The 16,701-nt window shown below is 46.4% G+C and overlaps 1 protein-coding gene across 1 annotated transcript in view; it reads left to right on the forward strand.

Annotated features, from left to right (window-relative positions):
• PAPPA2 (pappalysin 2) overlaps nt 1-16,701 on the forward strand; it is a 95,336-nt gene that overhangs the window by 19,615 nt on the left and 59,020 nt on the right. The window contains exons 3-4 of the mRNA XM_064454446.1: nt 8,943-9,088; nt 16,013-16,306. Of these exons, the coding sequence (XP_064310516.1) occupies nt 8,943-9,088; nt 16,013-16,306 (440 nt within the window). The remainder of the gene's footprint in view (nt 1-8,942; nt 9,089-16,012; nt 16,307-16,701) is intronic.

Here is a 16,701-nt window from a genome sequence, read left to right on the forward strand (position 1 = left end):
ACATCCCTGTCCCTTCAGAGGAGCGGTGGAGAGAGCTCCCCACTCCTGCAGTGCTGGTCAGAAATCCTGGGGGCTTGGGGCTGATGATTCAGATGCTTTAGCATCCTCCAAGAGAAGCCCCAAATTTGGCAAAGCTTCCAGTGAAAAGTCACAAGAGGAGGCTGTATCTGAAGACAGTTTTGGAAGGAGAGGTCAGAAAATCTGCTAGGGGATCTGCACCCATCGGCATGAGTGTCCTAAGGGCGTCCACCATGCTGCAAGAGCACAGCTGGGGGTAAAGGTCTCCCAAGGTTTACTCTCATGTATTCAGCACAAGTTAGTGGGGGAGCATGTTCAGTTCAACCCCCAAAACATGGATACCAGTGTGTCATGTGCAACCTCTCTTAAAACCGGTCCCTGCTTCCCCACCCTGCATATAAGCTGTCAACTGTTATAACAAGATTCTGAGAGGAAACCAGTATGCTGCAGAAAAGAAAACAACAGTCTCTGAGCAGGCTGGGGGGAAGGAATTGATGTGGGTTTCCTAAAGTCAGGTGCCCTGGTGTGGTGCCAGAGGCAAAGACAAGTCCTTGATGCCCAATTCTTGCTTCTCAAGAGAAATGCCAGCAAGTGCAGCATGCCTCTGTTGCTTTCACACCAGCAGGGTCTGGGAGCTGTTGGTGCAGACAGCTGGTTAAAAATTTGGTATCCCTGGCAGTGTGTTCAGAGTTTGCCCAGAGAGGGCATGACATGTTCTTCACTGACCTTTGGGTGATCACATCTACATCAGTTCCTGTGTTTATGCATTGCCATTTTTTTTTTCCCAAAGATGGGGTAGGAGGATGAAAGTAATAGCATGGAGACCTTTATACCTGAAAGTCTGCTGAAATTTGCAGGTGGATTTAAGGTCTGTCAGAAAGAGGACAATCAGATCAGCCTGTCTCATGATATTTTTTCACCCGTCTAGTGCAGGTGTTGTATTAGTTCTCCAGTCATATGCTCTGTGGTCAGTTCTGGATTTGGGGTAGCATTTCCCCTGGCTCCTGCTTAGAAATGTATTATATCCACTGATTTTTTGTTTATCTAGAAATATTTATATTTCTGCACTTCCCCTCCTGTTTTTTGCCCCTTGTTCTCTATTGCTACATCCCTCCCCATTCAGAGTTGGGACTCACTGCCACCTCCCCAGTGTTTCATCTTTCCTCTCACCCTGCCCAGATGGCACTTCAGCCCCCATCCAACTGCTGCCCCTTCCCGCCCCCCCCCATCTTGAGCTCTGCTCCAGTACCATGTCCTTAATCTTGCTGTATCTTGCTGGAAAGAAAGTCTAATTCTGCCTTGCAATCCTGAATAAAGGTGGAGACCATACGTTAATTTTGTCCAGGGATGCATCTCAATTATGCTGAGCTTCAGCTCCATCTACCCTGCTTAGCAGATCAGCTCCTTCCTTCTGCTGCTCCTCTTATTTCTAAAAGGGCCTTTTGTTTTTTTTTGTCTTCAGGGTAGTCAGCTTGATTTCAGGGAATTTCCATTTCACCCATTGTCCCTGGCATCTTGGATGCAGTGGCGCCTGCTGGTCCATCCTGTTTTTCGATTCTTAGTTTAAGACCTGCCTTTATTCCTCCATTTAAATCAATATGAATCAACTTATTATTAGTTCAGGCCAAGTTTTCTTTCTCTCATCAGCTCTTCCATAATTTCTACACTGCTTACCAAAACCAGGTCTAAAATAGCATTGCCTTTGGCTGGTGCAGCGATGATTTAGTGAATAACTTTTTAGCAAACACTTCCAGGAATAGCTAGGCCGTGCCATTGTTAGCAGCACTTATTCTTTAGCCTATCTCAGGGCAAAATGCCCTGCAGGGCTTTCTGGTCTAACATTAATGTTATTATCTTTCTTGCCCAAATCTGACCTCAAGAAGTTGCATACTACCGTCTGATGTAACTGGGAGCTTGTCGGCATGTGCTAGTGATCTGCAGCCTTCTTGGTCTGTTCCCCCACATGGAAGTGTCACAGCCTCGAACCACAACTTGTCTTTTTGATCCCATCTGCAGCTTTACCAGTGCAACACTGACCCTGCAGCATCTGCTATGGCTTTACTCCCAAAGCTAAATCTACCTCCCACATGGAGACTGCGGGTTACTTCTGAATCCAACAGGAATTGCTCATGCATAAGGGAAACCCCTGGTCTTGAAGGCCCTTATGTAGGAGTGTTTTGCTCTGTCACCCTCTGACATCTTGATACTTGGCCACTCATGCAAATTTTAAACTGTCTCTTAAGCGGTGCTGCCAGTAATGGCTGCTTCCCAAGCTGTTCTACTCATGCTGTCAGTGCCTCAGAGGTGGGTTTTTCCAGGCATGTCTAAGAGGTGCATTATGCCCTTGTGCCCTGTGTACTCAAATGCTCTTTGGCTGGAGTCTAACACCTAGCGAAGCTGATGAGAGACTCCTGAACACCACAGAGGGTATTATTCCAGCAGTGTTGTGCTTCCTGTGATCCCAGGGGAATAGCTGGCTGTTCCTCAGCCTTTCTTTCACCTCTTGCATGTGTTTTGTGTCTGGCTGTGTTACCAAAGCCTGTCCAGATGAGAGTCGTTTGGATGTTGCTGCCTTGTCAAGTTGCCATGATGCTGGCAAGGATGTTTGTGCTGTACCAGCGTAGTGCTGGACTGGAGTCAGCGCTCCTAGACCACAGTCATGGGGATGCAAGTAGTCTTAACAAGTACAGAAGGACTTAAACTTTTGCCTAAAAATATAGCATCCCCCCAGCTGCATTAAAACCAGAAATTTCAGGGCAGGTAAACCCAGAGTGTGAGGCAGCTCTAGCTACGAGAACCACCATCAGTCTAGTCTGGAGGCAGACCGAGTATCCCATCTTGGCTTGTGTGCTGAGCCAACATGGTACTATGTCCTGTTTATGTCATGGTAGTTGGTTTTGTCTGCTTGCAGCAGGGCAGAATGTAGGCAAAGCTGAGCATTATCTGGGAATTCATGTGCTGGGAACAGGGATGAGGGTTCACAAATTCTGGTAAAGAAGATTCGTATATGCAAGCAGAGACCCCTAAAGAGTACCAAGGAGAGGAGTCCTTTGGCAGGGGTGAATCAGAAGATGCTTGCTTTGGCTCACCATCTAGAGGAGCATCTCTCTTCACTGATGATATGGAGAGTTTAGAAAGTCTGTTCTCTGAAGATAGTCATGCCACTTGATTCAGCACCTGTCTTCATGGATTGAGTTGTGGCTCTGGGGTTTTGGCCTCAGAAGCAAAGTTGCTGTGTGTTGCATTAACCCTTTGCAGCCTTGAGGCTGACAGAACAGCAGAAAAGTTAGTGGCAGGCTCGTGCTCATTTTTGGGAAGTCTGAGGGATTCCTTGTTTGTCAAGCAGAGGTTTGGGAAATAAGGGAGCCTCCCTGCCTGGGGAGGGGATTAGGAAGAGGAATTTCCTTGCGGTGGGTGAAGGACATGAAAGCAGAGCCAGGAATCCCCTGTGACTTCATTAAGCTGTATGGTTAGCTGGAGCTGGCTGGGCCTCAAGTATTTTCCAGCTGTCTGTGGAGGGCACTTGGACAACTGCCACCCAACCTCACTCCCACATTCCCTCTGAAATGTCTACAGGGAAAAGACTCCTATTTTTGAATTGCAGTGGAATTCCTGTGGCATTACACACTGCATCCTTTGCAGTACCCAGAGAATTCAGTTTGATTGATGGTACTCCATGGGGCACATGCTGGCCTTGCTTTTTATTTGGAAATGCCATCTTTTGCCTTTCAGTGGTAATGGTCACTTTAATGGCCCCAAGACTTCCTGTTATGTTATGGCTATCACTAGAAAGTGCCACTCTTGCTCCTCTTCTCCCACCTTAAACCACATCAGGCTTGTGTTACAGTTTGATTGTCCATTTTACAGCCCCATAGATTAGCAGATCCTCTCTTCTCTCCCACCTGTGCACCACCAGTGGTCCTATTGTTGCTGCCAGAAATCGCTGTCTGGAAAAGCAGCAACAGCTCTCTCTTTCCAGAGTATGTCAAGTTGTCTTCTGTGACCAAGCCAACCCAGAGCTTGACTTATATCTGTGAGTACAAAAATGCTGTCTGCCCCATGGCTAGGGCAAAATTGTCCAAGAAAAAGCATGAGGAAGGGATGTGAGTGTTCTCCAGGGAGGCCTGGGGATCATGGGTGGACCATGATGTTTCAGCTGATCAGAAAGGAAGCTTTGGGTCTTTAGACCTTAGTGTGGTAACGTCTAGTGCAGTAATAGTTTTCCATGTAAAGCTGTAGTAGTTTGATGGCTTTCCTGTTTGGTGTGATGGGGTGACACAGAGAAGATGGAGCAGGACTCTGAGAAGAGGTTAATGATGATAGGACAGGAAGCAATGGACACAAGTTGGAACATGAGAAAGTTAGATTAGACATTAAGAAATCTTTTTTTACCATGAGGGTGGTTAAATACTGGAATAGGTTGCCAAGAGAAATTGTGAAACCTCTGTCTTCAGACATGTTCAGGTCTCAGCTGGATATGGTCTTGAGCCATCTGATTTAATTAGACCTGTTTTGAGCATAGGAGTCAGATTGGATGAACTATGGAGGTCCTTTCGACCTGCAGTTATTAGTCTCTGATTCCACTAGTCTACAGTGACACAGTCACTGAAGCTGCTGTACCTCATCTTTTCCTTTGTTTGATAGCCTGAAATGTCACACAATGACAGTACATCATGCAGTTCCATACAGAGCCATGTGATCCTAACCCAGAACCAGGACCACACAAGTGTCTGTGTGGCTCCACTGTGCTGCTGTAGAGTGATACAAGGTCCAGGCTTCTTCCCCATCTTGCTTTCTGCCAACCATGGGTCCCACAAGTAAGTCAGTATAAAGTGTGATAACTAAGCCTGACTTAAAGTCAGACTGTTAACTACTGTCATTCAGCAGAACTTTAAGTCAACAGCATCACAGGTCAGCACTGTCATGCTCAAATACCATCATTTCAGATGGTGTTCATGCCTGTGCTCATTTCTAATAATGGCAGTCCATAGCTGTCATGTCCCTAATATCTCTCTGCTCTTGCTTATACTCTTCTTGCAAGCTCTACTCTCCCAGGGTTGCAAATACTCCTCAGGTCAAGGTGGTATTACCATGCAGCTAGCAGCTCACCAATGAGTTTTGAATGTTCTTGGAAAAACATTTGCTCTGAGTCTGGAAAACCTGGTGGCTCTTCTATCTCTCTTCTATCCTCTGCCCTGTTCTTTAGGGTTGATATTTTTTGCTGCTTAGCTGATAGCTGTGCCTTCATGTGTCCCTCTGGCCTTCCTTGTGTTTGTGTGTTGGCTTACAGTGCCCATGCTGATGTAAATACCATCTAGTTTGGAATACTGTGGTCTTGTAGGCATTGAGAAGCTATTTGGGGAGCAGAGGGGAGGGCTGTCATTTAAGCTGTTTTTGGAGACCAAAGGCTGCTCTGCCTTCCTCCTGGGAAAATAACAGAAGCGCCGAAGAAGAGGGGGATCACGACCTTGGCAGTAAGCGACAGGCGAAGACGCCAGTTACATGCTCCTTGTCTAAGCTAAGGATGCCAGTGGGAAATGTGGATTGAAGGGAATTGGAGTTGCCCATTCTAGAGTTGTTTTGGTCTTGGTCCTGTCTTTGGGGACACCAGCAGCATGATATTTGCACTTTCCATGCTGCAGTGAGTGAAATCGGGGTCCTTTCCTCTCCTCTATTTATCTGAACATCTCTCAGTGCTGAAACAGCTCCCCCTACCCATGACACAGCCATGAACCATCCAAATCTCTCAATGGAGGAAATTACAGTTATTTATAATTAAGGGTTGACAAAAAAATGTTGCTAGTGTCAAGGGAATGGCAGGCGACAGCCAGAAAAACATCAAGTCTCCAGAAGAGGGGCGGCGGGAATACCCCTCTGAATAGGGCTGATGTCAGCTCTCAGAATTTGGACAGCCTAGAAGGGTTTGGGGCTATTTTTCCAAGATATCATAGGTCAGGAATCAATGTTATTTTTAAGTCTGTGTCCCCCGAGCAGCTCTGGTACATGAAGGAGTCTTTGTCTCCCTGTTTCCCTTCCGTTATGCTCTATTTCTATGAATTTTTTTTGCTTTTCTTCCTTCCGAGTCACACCACAAATATGTCCTTCAGGTTTGTTTATTCTTCTCTCTATCTATTCCTCCCAGCCTGCTCCCGTCTTGGTTGGGTTGAAGGGATGGCGTCAGCATGCCGCATGTCTGGGATGCTCAGGCGAGACATCACAGAGAAGACATGTTCTCCTAATTTGCCATTTCCGATTGGGAGAGTTTTCTCTCTGCAAGCTGATGTGGCTGGGGAAAGTGTTCTGGGAATGCTGCTTTGTGGTGGGAGATTTTGGGGCCTGGTGAAGGCAAGCTAGGCATCTTATCTCACCATTAAATGCTGCTATACAGTCCAGCCAAGATTTTCTAAAGTGACTGAAGTTTTGGTGCTGCTTTGTTGCTGGGAAGGTGGGTGAGATGTCTCCAGCCCAGGGTGCCCTATTGGGGCTGACTGGTAGGGGAGAGGTAGTGAGCAGATCCTTATTATCTAACACCTCCCAAGTCAGCAATGGCTGCTCCAAGTCTCTGCTATTTCAGATCCAGGGAATTCGCCACCCTTGGGTTTACTGAGCTCTGCTCCACATGCCATCCTGCTCTAGTCTACTTCTGGAATCCTCTTCCTCTATTTTTTTAACATTTTCCTCCTTCTCTTCCATTTGCTGTAGCAAACTCTCTCTTTCTAAACAAGTCTGTTATAACAACTTGATTAGGGATCTTGACATCTTGAACAGCGTATTTGCACATCTCTCATCGGCTTCCCTTCTCGCTTCATATCTCTGATGAGAACATGCCTTTTTCCCCTTAGCCCATGCTCAGCTTTTCATTCTTCCTTCCATAATTCAATGTTGTGGTGTGGAATGCACTAATGGACATGACTTTTACAGAAGCTGCTTGTTCAAATATAGCTGGTGTGCCACAAAGAATTGCTTGCATTACCTTCATAACCTCTCTGTGCAGCTCAAAGATGCCAATTGCTCCTGGAAGCATGGAAATGCTTTCCACCACCTTAATGTTGCTGTTGGCCTTATGCTGCAGGTTTAGTCATCCTTATGTCATATTTCCACAATGGTGCATTTCCATCATCAAACAGTGATGTATTTGAAGCCTTTCCATGAGTGTTTTCCCTGCTTAGAATCTCTTAAATTAATGGCTTCACAAACCGTGGGTCAGGGTCCTCAGATTTTGAAGACTTTGAGTCAGGTCTTAGAGACAATATCTTCTAGGGTTACCTGTTCTAATGCTCTCTCAGCCCACGAGGTTAATGGAACTGAGTGTGGAAATGGTAGTACTTGATTTAAAAGAGTATCTGGCATATGCAGCACAGCCCAAGGCCCTACAATCCCACTGCTATTCTTATTGTTGTTATTATTGTTATTATTAAGTTAGATCCTGATCATTTTATACAGCTGAGAACATAAACTGCCTAAAGATCAACTCCAGGCCTATTGGTGTACTGGTGAATGCAATGTAGACCTTTGCAGAAACCATCATGCAGAGGGGAGAGTGAAACATAAATTTCCTGACTGCTGGGTTTTTTTTCCTCCAAGTGCTGTGAGACATGCCACGTTGTAAGGATCATTTTGTGGACACCCAGACATACCCATGGGTGTCACTGCTCTACTGCAATGCCTATTGCCTACCAGCCTCTCCCAGCCCATTACCTTCCTATGCCCTTTAGAAATGGATGTCTTGGATATCCCCATTCTAGTATTTTTTCTGTTCCTTCAACTCTTTATTCCTAGCTCTGGAGATGGGAGGAGAGACAGCCAGCAGTGTTGTCAGGAGGCTTTCCCCACTAAACATGCCCTTTGATGGATCTGTCTCCAGAGATGTCCCTTTCTCCCCATCAAGCTTATTTTGGGAGCTCCTGTGCTTCCCTGCCCTGGCTCCTGCAAACATCCCAGACCTCATGTTGGAAAGGATTCAGATCACATGCAGAGAGACAGATTCATGTGAAGAGGACCCTGCTATTGGCTCAATGCTGGGGGGACCCAGGCAGCACTTTTCTCCAGGGTCTGTTTTGAGCAGAGCTGGAAGAGAGGTTTCTTGGAGCAAATTCTGAGATATCCTTTACTCAAGCTCTCTCTTATACAATACACAGGGATGGGGGTGAGGTAGCATGTTTCTTGATGTGTTATGTGCCTGTGCTCTGCAGTCACTCCTTGTTCTTACCATGCACCTCATACTGGTTGTCCTGGAGAAAAGGATAGAGTAGAGGGCCACGGTCATGAACTTCTCCAGACACACTGGAGAATTGACTTCTTGGCTCCAGTTGGCAAACCCTATCTGCTCCCAAGAATAAGGTTTGATGTCCATTCCTGCCCTCACCTGTATCAGAGACAACCCCAGAAAACTCTTGATGGAATCAGCTGGAGTTCTGTATTCCTTCCTCTCTTCTCACAAAAACTCATTCCCCCCCCAATCAAATTCCACTTTTCCGATGCCAAACGCCTTCTCTTCCCCAGCAGGACTGACTTCTGCATTTCCTTTCTTCTCTCTTCATTTCTACTCCCATTTTCTCTCCTTTTATCCTGTTCTCTGGGGTCTCTTCTGTCCCCATTGTTGGAAAACCTTCTTTTAAGAGTAGAACTCATCAATAAAGCTACTGTAATTTGCAAAACTTCAGATTTGCATGACTGCCTCCCACCCAAACCCCTCATTAGCAGAACTTGCACCTTACAGAGCAGAATTAATGGTGTCATGAGTCATCCTGTTGAAACTTGCTGGATTTTTCTGTGCTTTAGCAAATGCTGTTGGTTTCAGAGAATGGAGGATGGGGTCTCTAGGTCTACTGCACCCTTTCCAGGATATCTACAGGTGGCTCCTGCTTTTCCTCTTTGCTCTGTTGAAGTTTATGCTGACTATCTCCCCTCTTTTGTCCTTGCAGGGCGTACATGAGTGTGAAGGAGCTGAAGGAGGCACTGCAGCTGAACAGCTCCCACTTCCTCAATGTTTACTTCGCCAGTTCGGTGAGGGAAGAGTTGGCTGGTGCTGCCACTTGGCCATGGGATAAAGAGGCCCTTAGTCACCTGGGTAAGTGAGCTACCCCACTCATGGGGTCTCAGGGTTGTTGGTTTTCCTCTGTCTTGGTTGACCTGGCAAAAAGAGACAGTCAGGATTGGCTCAACATTGAGGATGTTTATTAAGAAGGTCATGATAACAGGCTTTGAGTGTACCAATAGATGCTGCTGTAAGTAAAGGAGCTGCCTGTTCCCCATGTCCTCGTGCATAAGGTGGCAGGGTTACACCCTGACAAGGGACTTCCAGGCTGTTATGAGAAGCTTTTAATGGTGAAGGCAGTGAGAAAGAGCTGCAGGTTTACTATCAGTGCAGGCTCTGGAGAGGGGTTTAGACTTGCATTTGGCTTCTCTGGGACCTTCCAGGTCTATCTTCCAGGTTTTTGGAAATGGTGAACTTCACTTTGCAGCACATAATGACAGACAGATAAACCAGGAGTGTCGGTGGTGTCAGAGCCAAGACTCCAGATTTGAATGACTGCAGAGCTGGTCAGGCAGGGAGCACTGGCCACTTCCGAATCCAGCTGCAAATGTGAGGATGACTATCAAATTAAACCATGCTTTTATAACTTGGCTTGCTACCTGCTGAAGGCAAGGTTCTCTTTGGCTTCAGTGGATCTAAGGCAGACTCTTAAGGTCATCAGCCTTGGCAGGCTACAAAAACTGTCAAAATGGCAACTGCTTCACTAGAATGTAAATGTATTGTGTGTTTTCTCCTATTTCTGCTGTCTCTTTTTCCTGCCACTCCCTCCACCTCTTCAATGTCGGAGTTTTCTGGCAAAGCCTTTTACACTTTGCAGTCAAAACATCTAAAGTGTTTCTCAATAAGTAACTGGAAATAATTAGTCCTGACACCTGTGTAGCAGACCTAGACCTTCTGCTTTTACACGTGTGATGTCCCACCCTTAAAAGTTTTACGCTGCTGTTAAAGACCTGTTTTAAAGTTCTTTTTTGCCAGTTTCCCCTCCCTCAATGAGTTTCAGGACTGTTTTTTCAATAGCATATTGCTACAGTTGCTTGTTGAGGAAGGCAAATCTCCATGAAATTTATTCCTTCAGCTTCCAGAAATCACTTCCAAGGTTCAGCTTGACAATCATCTTACTACAGCAAGTAGTTCAGCCACACATGTTCTCTTCAGACCCCTCCCAGTGGCTTGCAAGGAGTTGTATGGAGGGGTAATTAGGGTGACTGGTTTCATCAAAAGCTTGCATTTAGCTGAGGTCTCAGAGTTTGTGTCCAGCCAGGAACACAAGAGGTGGCACCATCTGGAAATGTTGGAACAGGGTTTTACTGCGGAGGTTCAGGGGAAAAGAGGTGTTGTCTTGGCTCTGGTGCCAAAGCTGTGAAGTATGAAGCTGAATCTGAACTTCTCTGAGGCTCTGGCACAGACTGAAGACTTTGGTTCAAGACTGTCCTTGGTTTTAGATTTAATGAGCTTGGGAGGGCGGGTGGCAGACTCTGTTCTCTGTAAACAGTAGGCTTCACCACATCATCAAGTGTTTTGTACCATGCACATTGCCTAGCACAGAAGAAACTTAGGACTAAGCAGATCATGAATATATGGCTTTTGACAAAACCTCTCACTAGAGGCTACTGGAGAATCTGAGTAGATGTGAACGTAAAGCAGTGAGGAAAGAACAAGGAAAACCTTGGGAGGAGTAAACAGTAGTTTGAGAAAAATTCCTGAGCTTTAAGAACCTAACAGTGACCAGGGGTAGAGACAGGTCTTCACACAAGGGAGGGGTCTGTCTCCAAGAAGACAGACCTCTTCCCTTGCACTGAATCTTGCTAATCTCCTGTCTATCCTGACTTTAAAATATTAAGGTCAGCACACGGGCCCTGCTCCCACCATGCCACTGTCTGCTTACATAGAGCAGAAATGCCACACTAATTTTTTCATACATGTGTATGAACCCTCTCATGTTTTGGTTCTCCTCCTGAATCAAATAGGTTCCTTGAGTTTGACTTGACTTCTCCAAGAAGCTAACCTGCCTCTTGGCTCCAGAGAATCTTGGTCAGATTTTGCTCTGTTTGTGTCTCTGAACTGGACTTTCTTAGATGTTTTCACGAGCAGTATTATGAGATTTTTCTCTCCAACTGCCTTCCCTTCTTCTATTTTATCACTTCCTCTCATCTTAAAACTCACTAAACATACTGTTTCCAAACTGTTCTCCAACAGTTCTTCTCTATATGTTTTTTAATCTGCCATGTGGACTTTGAACTCCTTAGAAACCATTCTTTCTTGACCTTTGACTGTGTTTTCAAGAGTCCTCCTCACCTTCCTGTTGGTGTCTTCACCTTCTGGAAGTCTTCAGTGAATTTTGTTTTTCATCCCCTTCTCTTTACCTGTGCTTGTTTTGGGCTACCAGAAATTAAGTCACCATTCCTATGCTGATGACTTACAGATCTATTGCTCTCCTCCAGATTATTTTTCTGAGTAAATTTGAATTTCAGGCAGCCTTCCTGAAGATTTGGGGATGATATTTACCATTTTAGACCAGTAGTAATACGAATCAACAGCAACTGTGTTCATTGGAGCATAAGAGATAGTAATTATCTCTTAATAATTGACTTGAAGAGGGCGAATTGGTCTATGATGCTTCTATAGGCAGTATTTTAGCTGCTGTGAAGCTCCTAGACAGAGACAACTTGCAGCCAGCTAGAAGCAGAGGTAAATGATCTCAGGTCTGTTTGCACCGTTCCCTCCAACTATACTGTCTGTCTCAGTCTTTCCGCCATAATCACAGTGAGTTCCTCTCAAATTCAGAGGTCTTGCTTGGAGTCTGGAATGAATTTTCTGAGAGCTTGTAGTTATAAAGATTTACTTCTAAAACACGAGTCAACTCCTGTCCTGTAAAAAAACTTAGCTTCCCATAGTGGAAAGCCTTGCCTCAAAAACCCTACTAATGTAATAATGCAGATGCTTTGAACACCATGCGTAGCTGCATGTGAACTGTATTTGCATAAACATGGTCGAAAGGCAAGGGAATTGTGAATATTTGATGTTATAAATACTTTCTGCAGTTATATAAGCTGAGGCCAGCTCATATATCTGGCTGAGGTCAGCGGATCCTGAAGGAGGGCCAGCCATTCCATCAAAGGTAACTTAAGCAATGACCATCTTCCTGTCTGACTAACTGTCATGTGTTTGTTCCATTATATGCCATGATTCAGTGTTTGGGGAAGACTGGCCCTGTGATACAGGTTCAGCTTTGTGGTTTGCTGTTTAAAGATCCCATGCTTGCTTGAGCATGCATTGTCTACAACTGCCTTGACCCAGGAACAGGTTGGCTTCTTGGGAGCTAGCTTGAACCAGAGTCCTTCAGCATTGCTGTTGATCATGGCTAGAAGCAGGGCAACATCCTGGGACTGGGAGCTTCCAAGGGATGTGTGAGTGAAGATTAGGTGGGTCCACACCAGTGCTAATCATTCACTGTACTGATGGACTGGCCACCTCTTGTTGCCTGAGCAGAGTTGAGGCTTGACCCTGAGGATGTCACCAGCTCTGCAGCTGTAGCTGGTAGGCCTGATCTGGAGGGAGAGGATATTGTGAGGCCAGACCTGAAGCTCTTCATCTGCCTGGTTGGGCAAGCAAGTCCAAAGACTCTGGATCACTGGCTTTGGAGTGGTGGACCCCCTTGATGTCACAAGGGTGTGACAGTGAAGTTTTTATCTTGGTTGTGTAAATGCTGACCTTGGGGGCCTTCTTGGGCTGGCTTTCAGGCATGAGAGGGAGAGTTTTCTTAAAGCCCAGTTTAGTCCATCTTCCAGGGCAGGAAAAGGCAGGGGTGAGAAGGAAGGAAAGCCTGATTTCCAGAGGCAGGAAAGGGGAGGCTGGTATTTTTGGGCTGTTATGAACACTTCCACATCTTACCTACAACCTACAACTTCCTGGTCCAAAGCTGGGAGCTCTCCCAGCTCATCAGGGAGCTGTGGGGACAGGGAATGGAGTGACAGGGATGTTCTGGAAGGAAGACAGCGTTCTCATGCTGTTTCTAATCCTGCCATCTAATTAGCTGTAAAAAACAAAAGGTACTAAAAATATGATTGTCCTTGTGGAGCGTGGGGAGGAATGGGATAGGGGAAGCTAGCAGAGAGGAGGGGAAGGGACAGGGTATCCCAGCCTTGGCATCCCTCCCCTGTGACAGTTTTCCCCCTCCCTGTACTGGAATCTCATTTATTCCCCTGCATGGGAAGAGCATTGGGTTTCTGCTGGGAAGAGTGATGCTTGGTCAGAGGGCCTCCCATGCCCCTGGTGCTCAGACCCATTTCTTGTGGTTAGTGCCACAGGATGCGTGCAGGGCTTTCACATCTCATTTATTTGTTTATGAACACTCTTTTCTTTCTGCATGCACATTCCTCCTTTCAGACCTTTGGGCAGGCAGCCCCCTGCCTTCCTCAGGCTTGGGTTTGGCTGCAGAGATGCCTTTTCTTTCTGTTCTCTCTTCTCTTATGCCCTGTTTTTATTAAAATGAGAAGCAGCTTTTTTGTGTGTGTGTGCACACTGGCTTCCCCATCAATGGGATGCCCTTTGCTATCTATAGCATTTACCAGCCTGGTAATTGAGAGGGGTATGACCTGCAAAAACCTAGTTATTAATTGGACACAACATGAAGGTCCCCAAAGGATTTTTACACCTCTGTACCTTCTTGTGGCCCATCTTCAGTCTAAAGGATAAGAGCTGACTGATGGGATGCAATGTTCTCTGCTGTGGTGTTTTACAGCTGGGGAGAAAGGGAATGCAACTACCCTGTGGCCCATCCTTTGCCTCTAGCCAAGTTGCCCTGGACGTAAGATCCACACTGTGGGGAGGAAGAACAACAAACATGAATTTTTAGCTAAGAAATGGTGCTACTTGACAGGTCAGTGGTGTGTCTCAGCCCTTCCATGAGTCACACATGCAGGATGCTCCATAGAAGATGCTACCTTATTTCTTCACCCTCTTGCAACCCTGTTGGGCTCAAGAGAATTGCTCAGGGCATCTCTGAAGGCCCCTTTCCAGCCCCAAACCAGTGTACATCCAGCATGGTTCCACCAGAGAGTCACAGACCTGCTGGTGTCCTGCCAGGAAAGCCCTCTCTTGGAAGGAATGCCCTGTACTTGAAGACATGAGGTAGTCCAGTAGCACACGGAGCTGATCCAGGAGCAGATTTCAAGCAGTCTATGCTGTGGCTGGAGACAGAATCACATGGTGGCCCTCTGCCAATTTTAACTTTGCTGGCAGGGGCAGAAATCAGCAGCAGAGATGCAGTAGCAGAGGCTCTGCTGTGAGGTAGCTGGCAGAGTAAATCCTCCAGGGCCCTGCAAAGAAGGGAGCAAGCTGTGCAGGAGCCAACTATTCACTGCACTGCCGTCCAAGCTGTCTGGGTTAAAAGTAGTTGGGTAAAAACAGCTTCCCATGCCATGGAGGTATGGCCTGGAGTCAGCCTGGGCACACGCTGGAGTCTGCTTTTTTTGCCCCCTCATCTTGCTGGTATTCCCCAGCCCTTGCTTCTCCACCATAAAGCAGCATGGAAAAGTGGATGGAGCAAGGAAATGAGAAGAGGAAAGGGGAGGAAATGACCAATGAAAAGCCTCAAAGAAGGGAGAAAAAAAGCAGAATTGCCAAAGAGATTTCTGTTTAGGCAAAATAAAGAAATAAAAGGAGGTCAGAGAAGAAAGGTAAGTTTTGTTCTTGAGCATCTTCTGTGGACTGTTTCCCAGCAGATGTGGTACAGAGTTGTCAGTACAGGGTGTGCATCCCAGGTCAGAAGTTAGAGATGTTGGCAGTGAGCAAAGGGAATCCTCTACTCCACCTGACTTCCCTCAGCATTATTGATCCTTTGTCTTCCCATCGCAGGTGAGTGGGCAGGAGAGGAAAGGCACCTTGTTTAGAGCCAAGAGGCAGCTTAGGGCAGGATCATCATGGGTCCCTATCGAGCTCCATGCTGGTGCTATCAGTATGAGTTGGCAGCTCTGGGCATTTTTGGGGTGATTTAGTCTGTACCCATACTCCAGCATGTTTAACAGTTGAACTGGCACCAAACTGGCTTGGAGATGAACTGCCCCTTTGTGCCTCTTTGAGCCAAGGGGCTGGGGTACCCCAGTGAAGAGGAGTAGGACTGAGATGGGGGAGGGTGGAGGGTGGAGGAAGTTCTCACCTGGTTCATTTGGTGCACCTTGCCCACACACAAACTCCTCTGAAGGAGGGGAAGGGATCTTCAGAAGCTGCATTTTGAAAAATCCCACTCTAAAATACACAATGAATTTGGGTCAGGTTTGTGGTATAAGCTTAGTGGATTGCAACAGCACCTCATGAGAATTTTAGTTTACCCCTTAGGATCTGGTTTGGAGGTTTAAGCAATGGATCATTGATGTTTTCTCAGTAGGGGCCAGAGGCAGTGCATTTGAATCTTCATACGGGCTTGTGCTGAAGGTGGCTTCTAGCTGGTACAGCCAAGTGTGCCAGGTCTTTGCTAGGCACCTTGTTGTCTTCACCTGCCATGGGAGCTGACATGCTTTAGCCACCTGTCTAGGCCAGGGAAGGTCTCCTGTCCTCTGGTTCAAAAGATTACACCTGTAGACTCACAGCATGTCTTCATTTGGTGCTCTGGCTCCAAACCCCATTTGGAGATGTAAGCATGAACCAAAGCAGCCACTGAATTATAAACATGCGAAAAGACACAGAGGGAAATCGTAGCTGAAATGATTGAAGATGTTGGGGGAAGCAGTGTGATCAGAAGGCAAAGAAAAATTACCCACCCCTTTCCACTCCAAGAGGTCGAAGAACCCTTCTTCCCATCCTACAAGAGGGTGAATATGTCCATCTTCAGGTCTCCATCTGGCACCTCATTTGTGACCTGGAAGCACAATGAGAGGAGTTTTACCTAGGACAGGTGAGTAACAGCAGCTGCCCGCTGTCTCTTTCTCTAGATTATGTTCTCTGTACTTGCCATTCTAGGTGGAGTTGTCCTCAACCCTGCTTATTATGGTATGCACGGCCACACGAACACCATGATCCATGAAGTAGGACATGTCCTGGGGCTGTACCATGTCTTTAAGGGAGTGAGCGAGCGGGAATCTTGTGATGATCCCTGCAGGGAGATAACTCCATCTATGGAGACGGGAGACCTCTGTGCTGATACTGCTCCCACCCCAAAGAGTAAATTCTGTCGGGATCCAGATCCTGCCAATGACACGTGTGGCCAGACACATTTCACGGGAACGCCCTTCAACAACTACATGAGTTACACAGGTAACGAGTAAAAATTGTTAGAAATTTTAAAGTGTCACCTGTGCTAGAAGCTTGGATTTCTCTCCCTTCTGCCTCCATCAGTAGTCCCTTCCCTCATTCTCTAACTGATGTGGTCCCTCCTGGTGTGTTGGGATGTGGCGGGCTGCAGCCTGTGCTTGCAGTAGCTTCAGCCCCTTTCTTGCTGCAGGATGTTTCCATCCCTCCCTCCTCCCTGCCAGTCTGTCACTGGACATGCATCAAGGCTGTTCTTGTGTGCATGGTGGTGTGCTTTTATTCTCCAGACCTGAAGCAACTTAATTATTACTATTGCTTATAATAATAAGCAATAATAATAATAATAATTATTATTATATACTACTACTTCTACTATTATCATTTTGGACCTTCAAGTTGAG

The sequence above is a fragment of the Phalacrocorax carbo genome, chromosome 6 (assembly GCF_963921805.1).
Source record: "Phalacrocorax carbo chromosome 6, bPhaCar2.1, whole genome shotgun sequence".
Classification (NCBI taxonomy): Eukaryota; Metazoa; Chordata; class Aves; order Suliformes; family Phalacrocoracidae; genus Phalacrocorax; species Phalacrocorax carbo.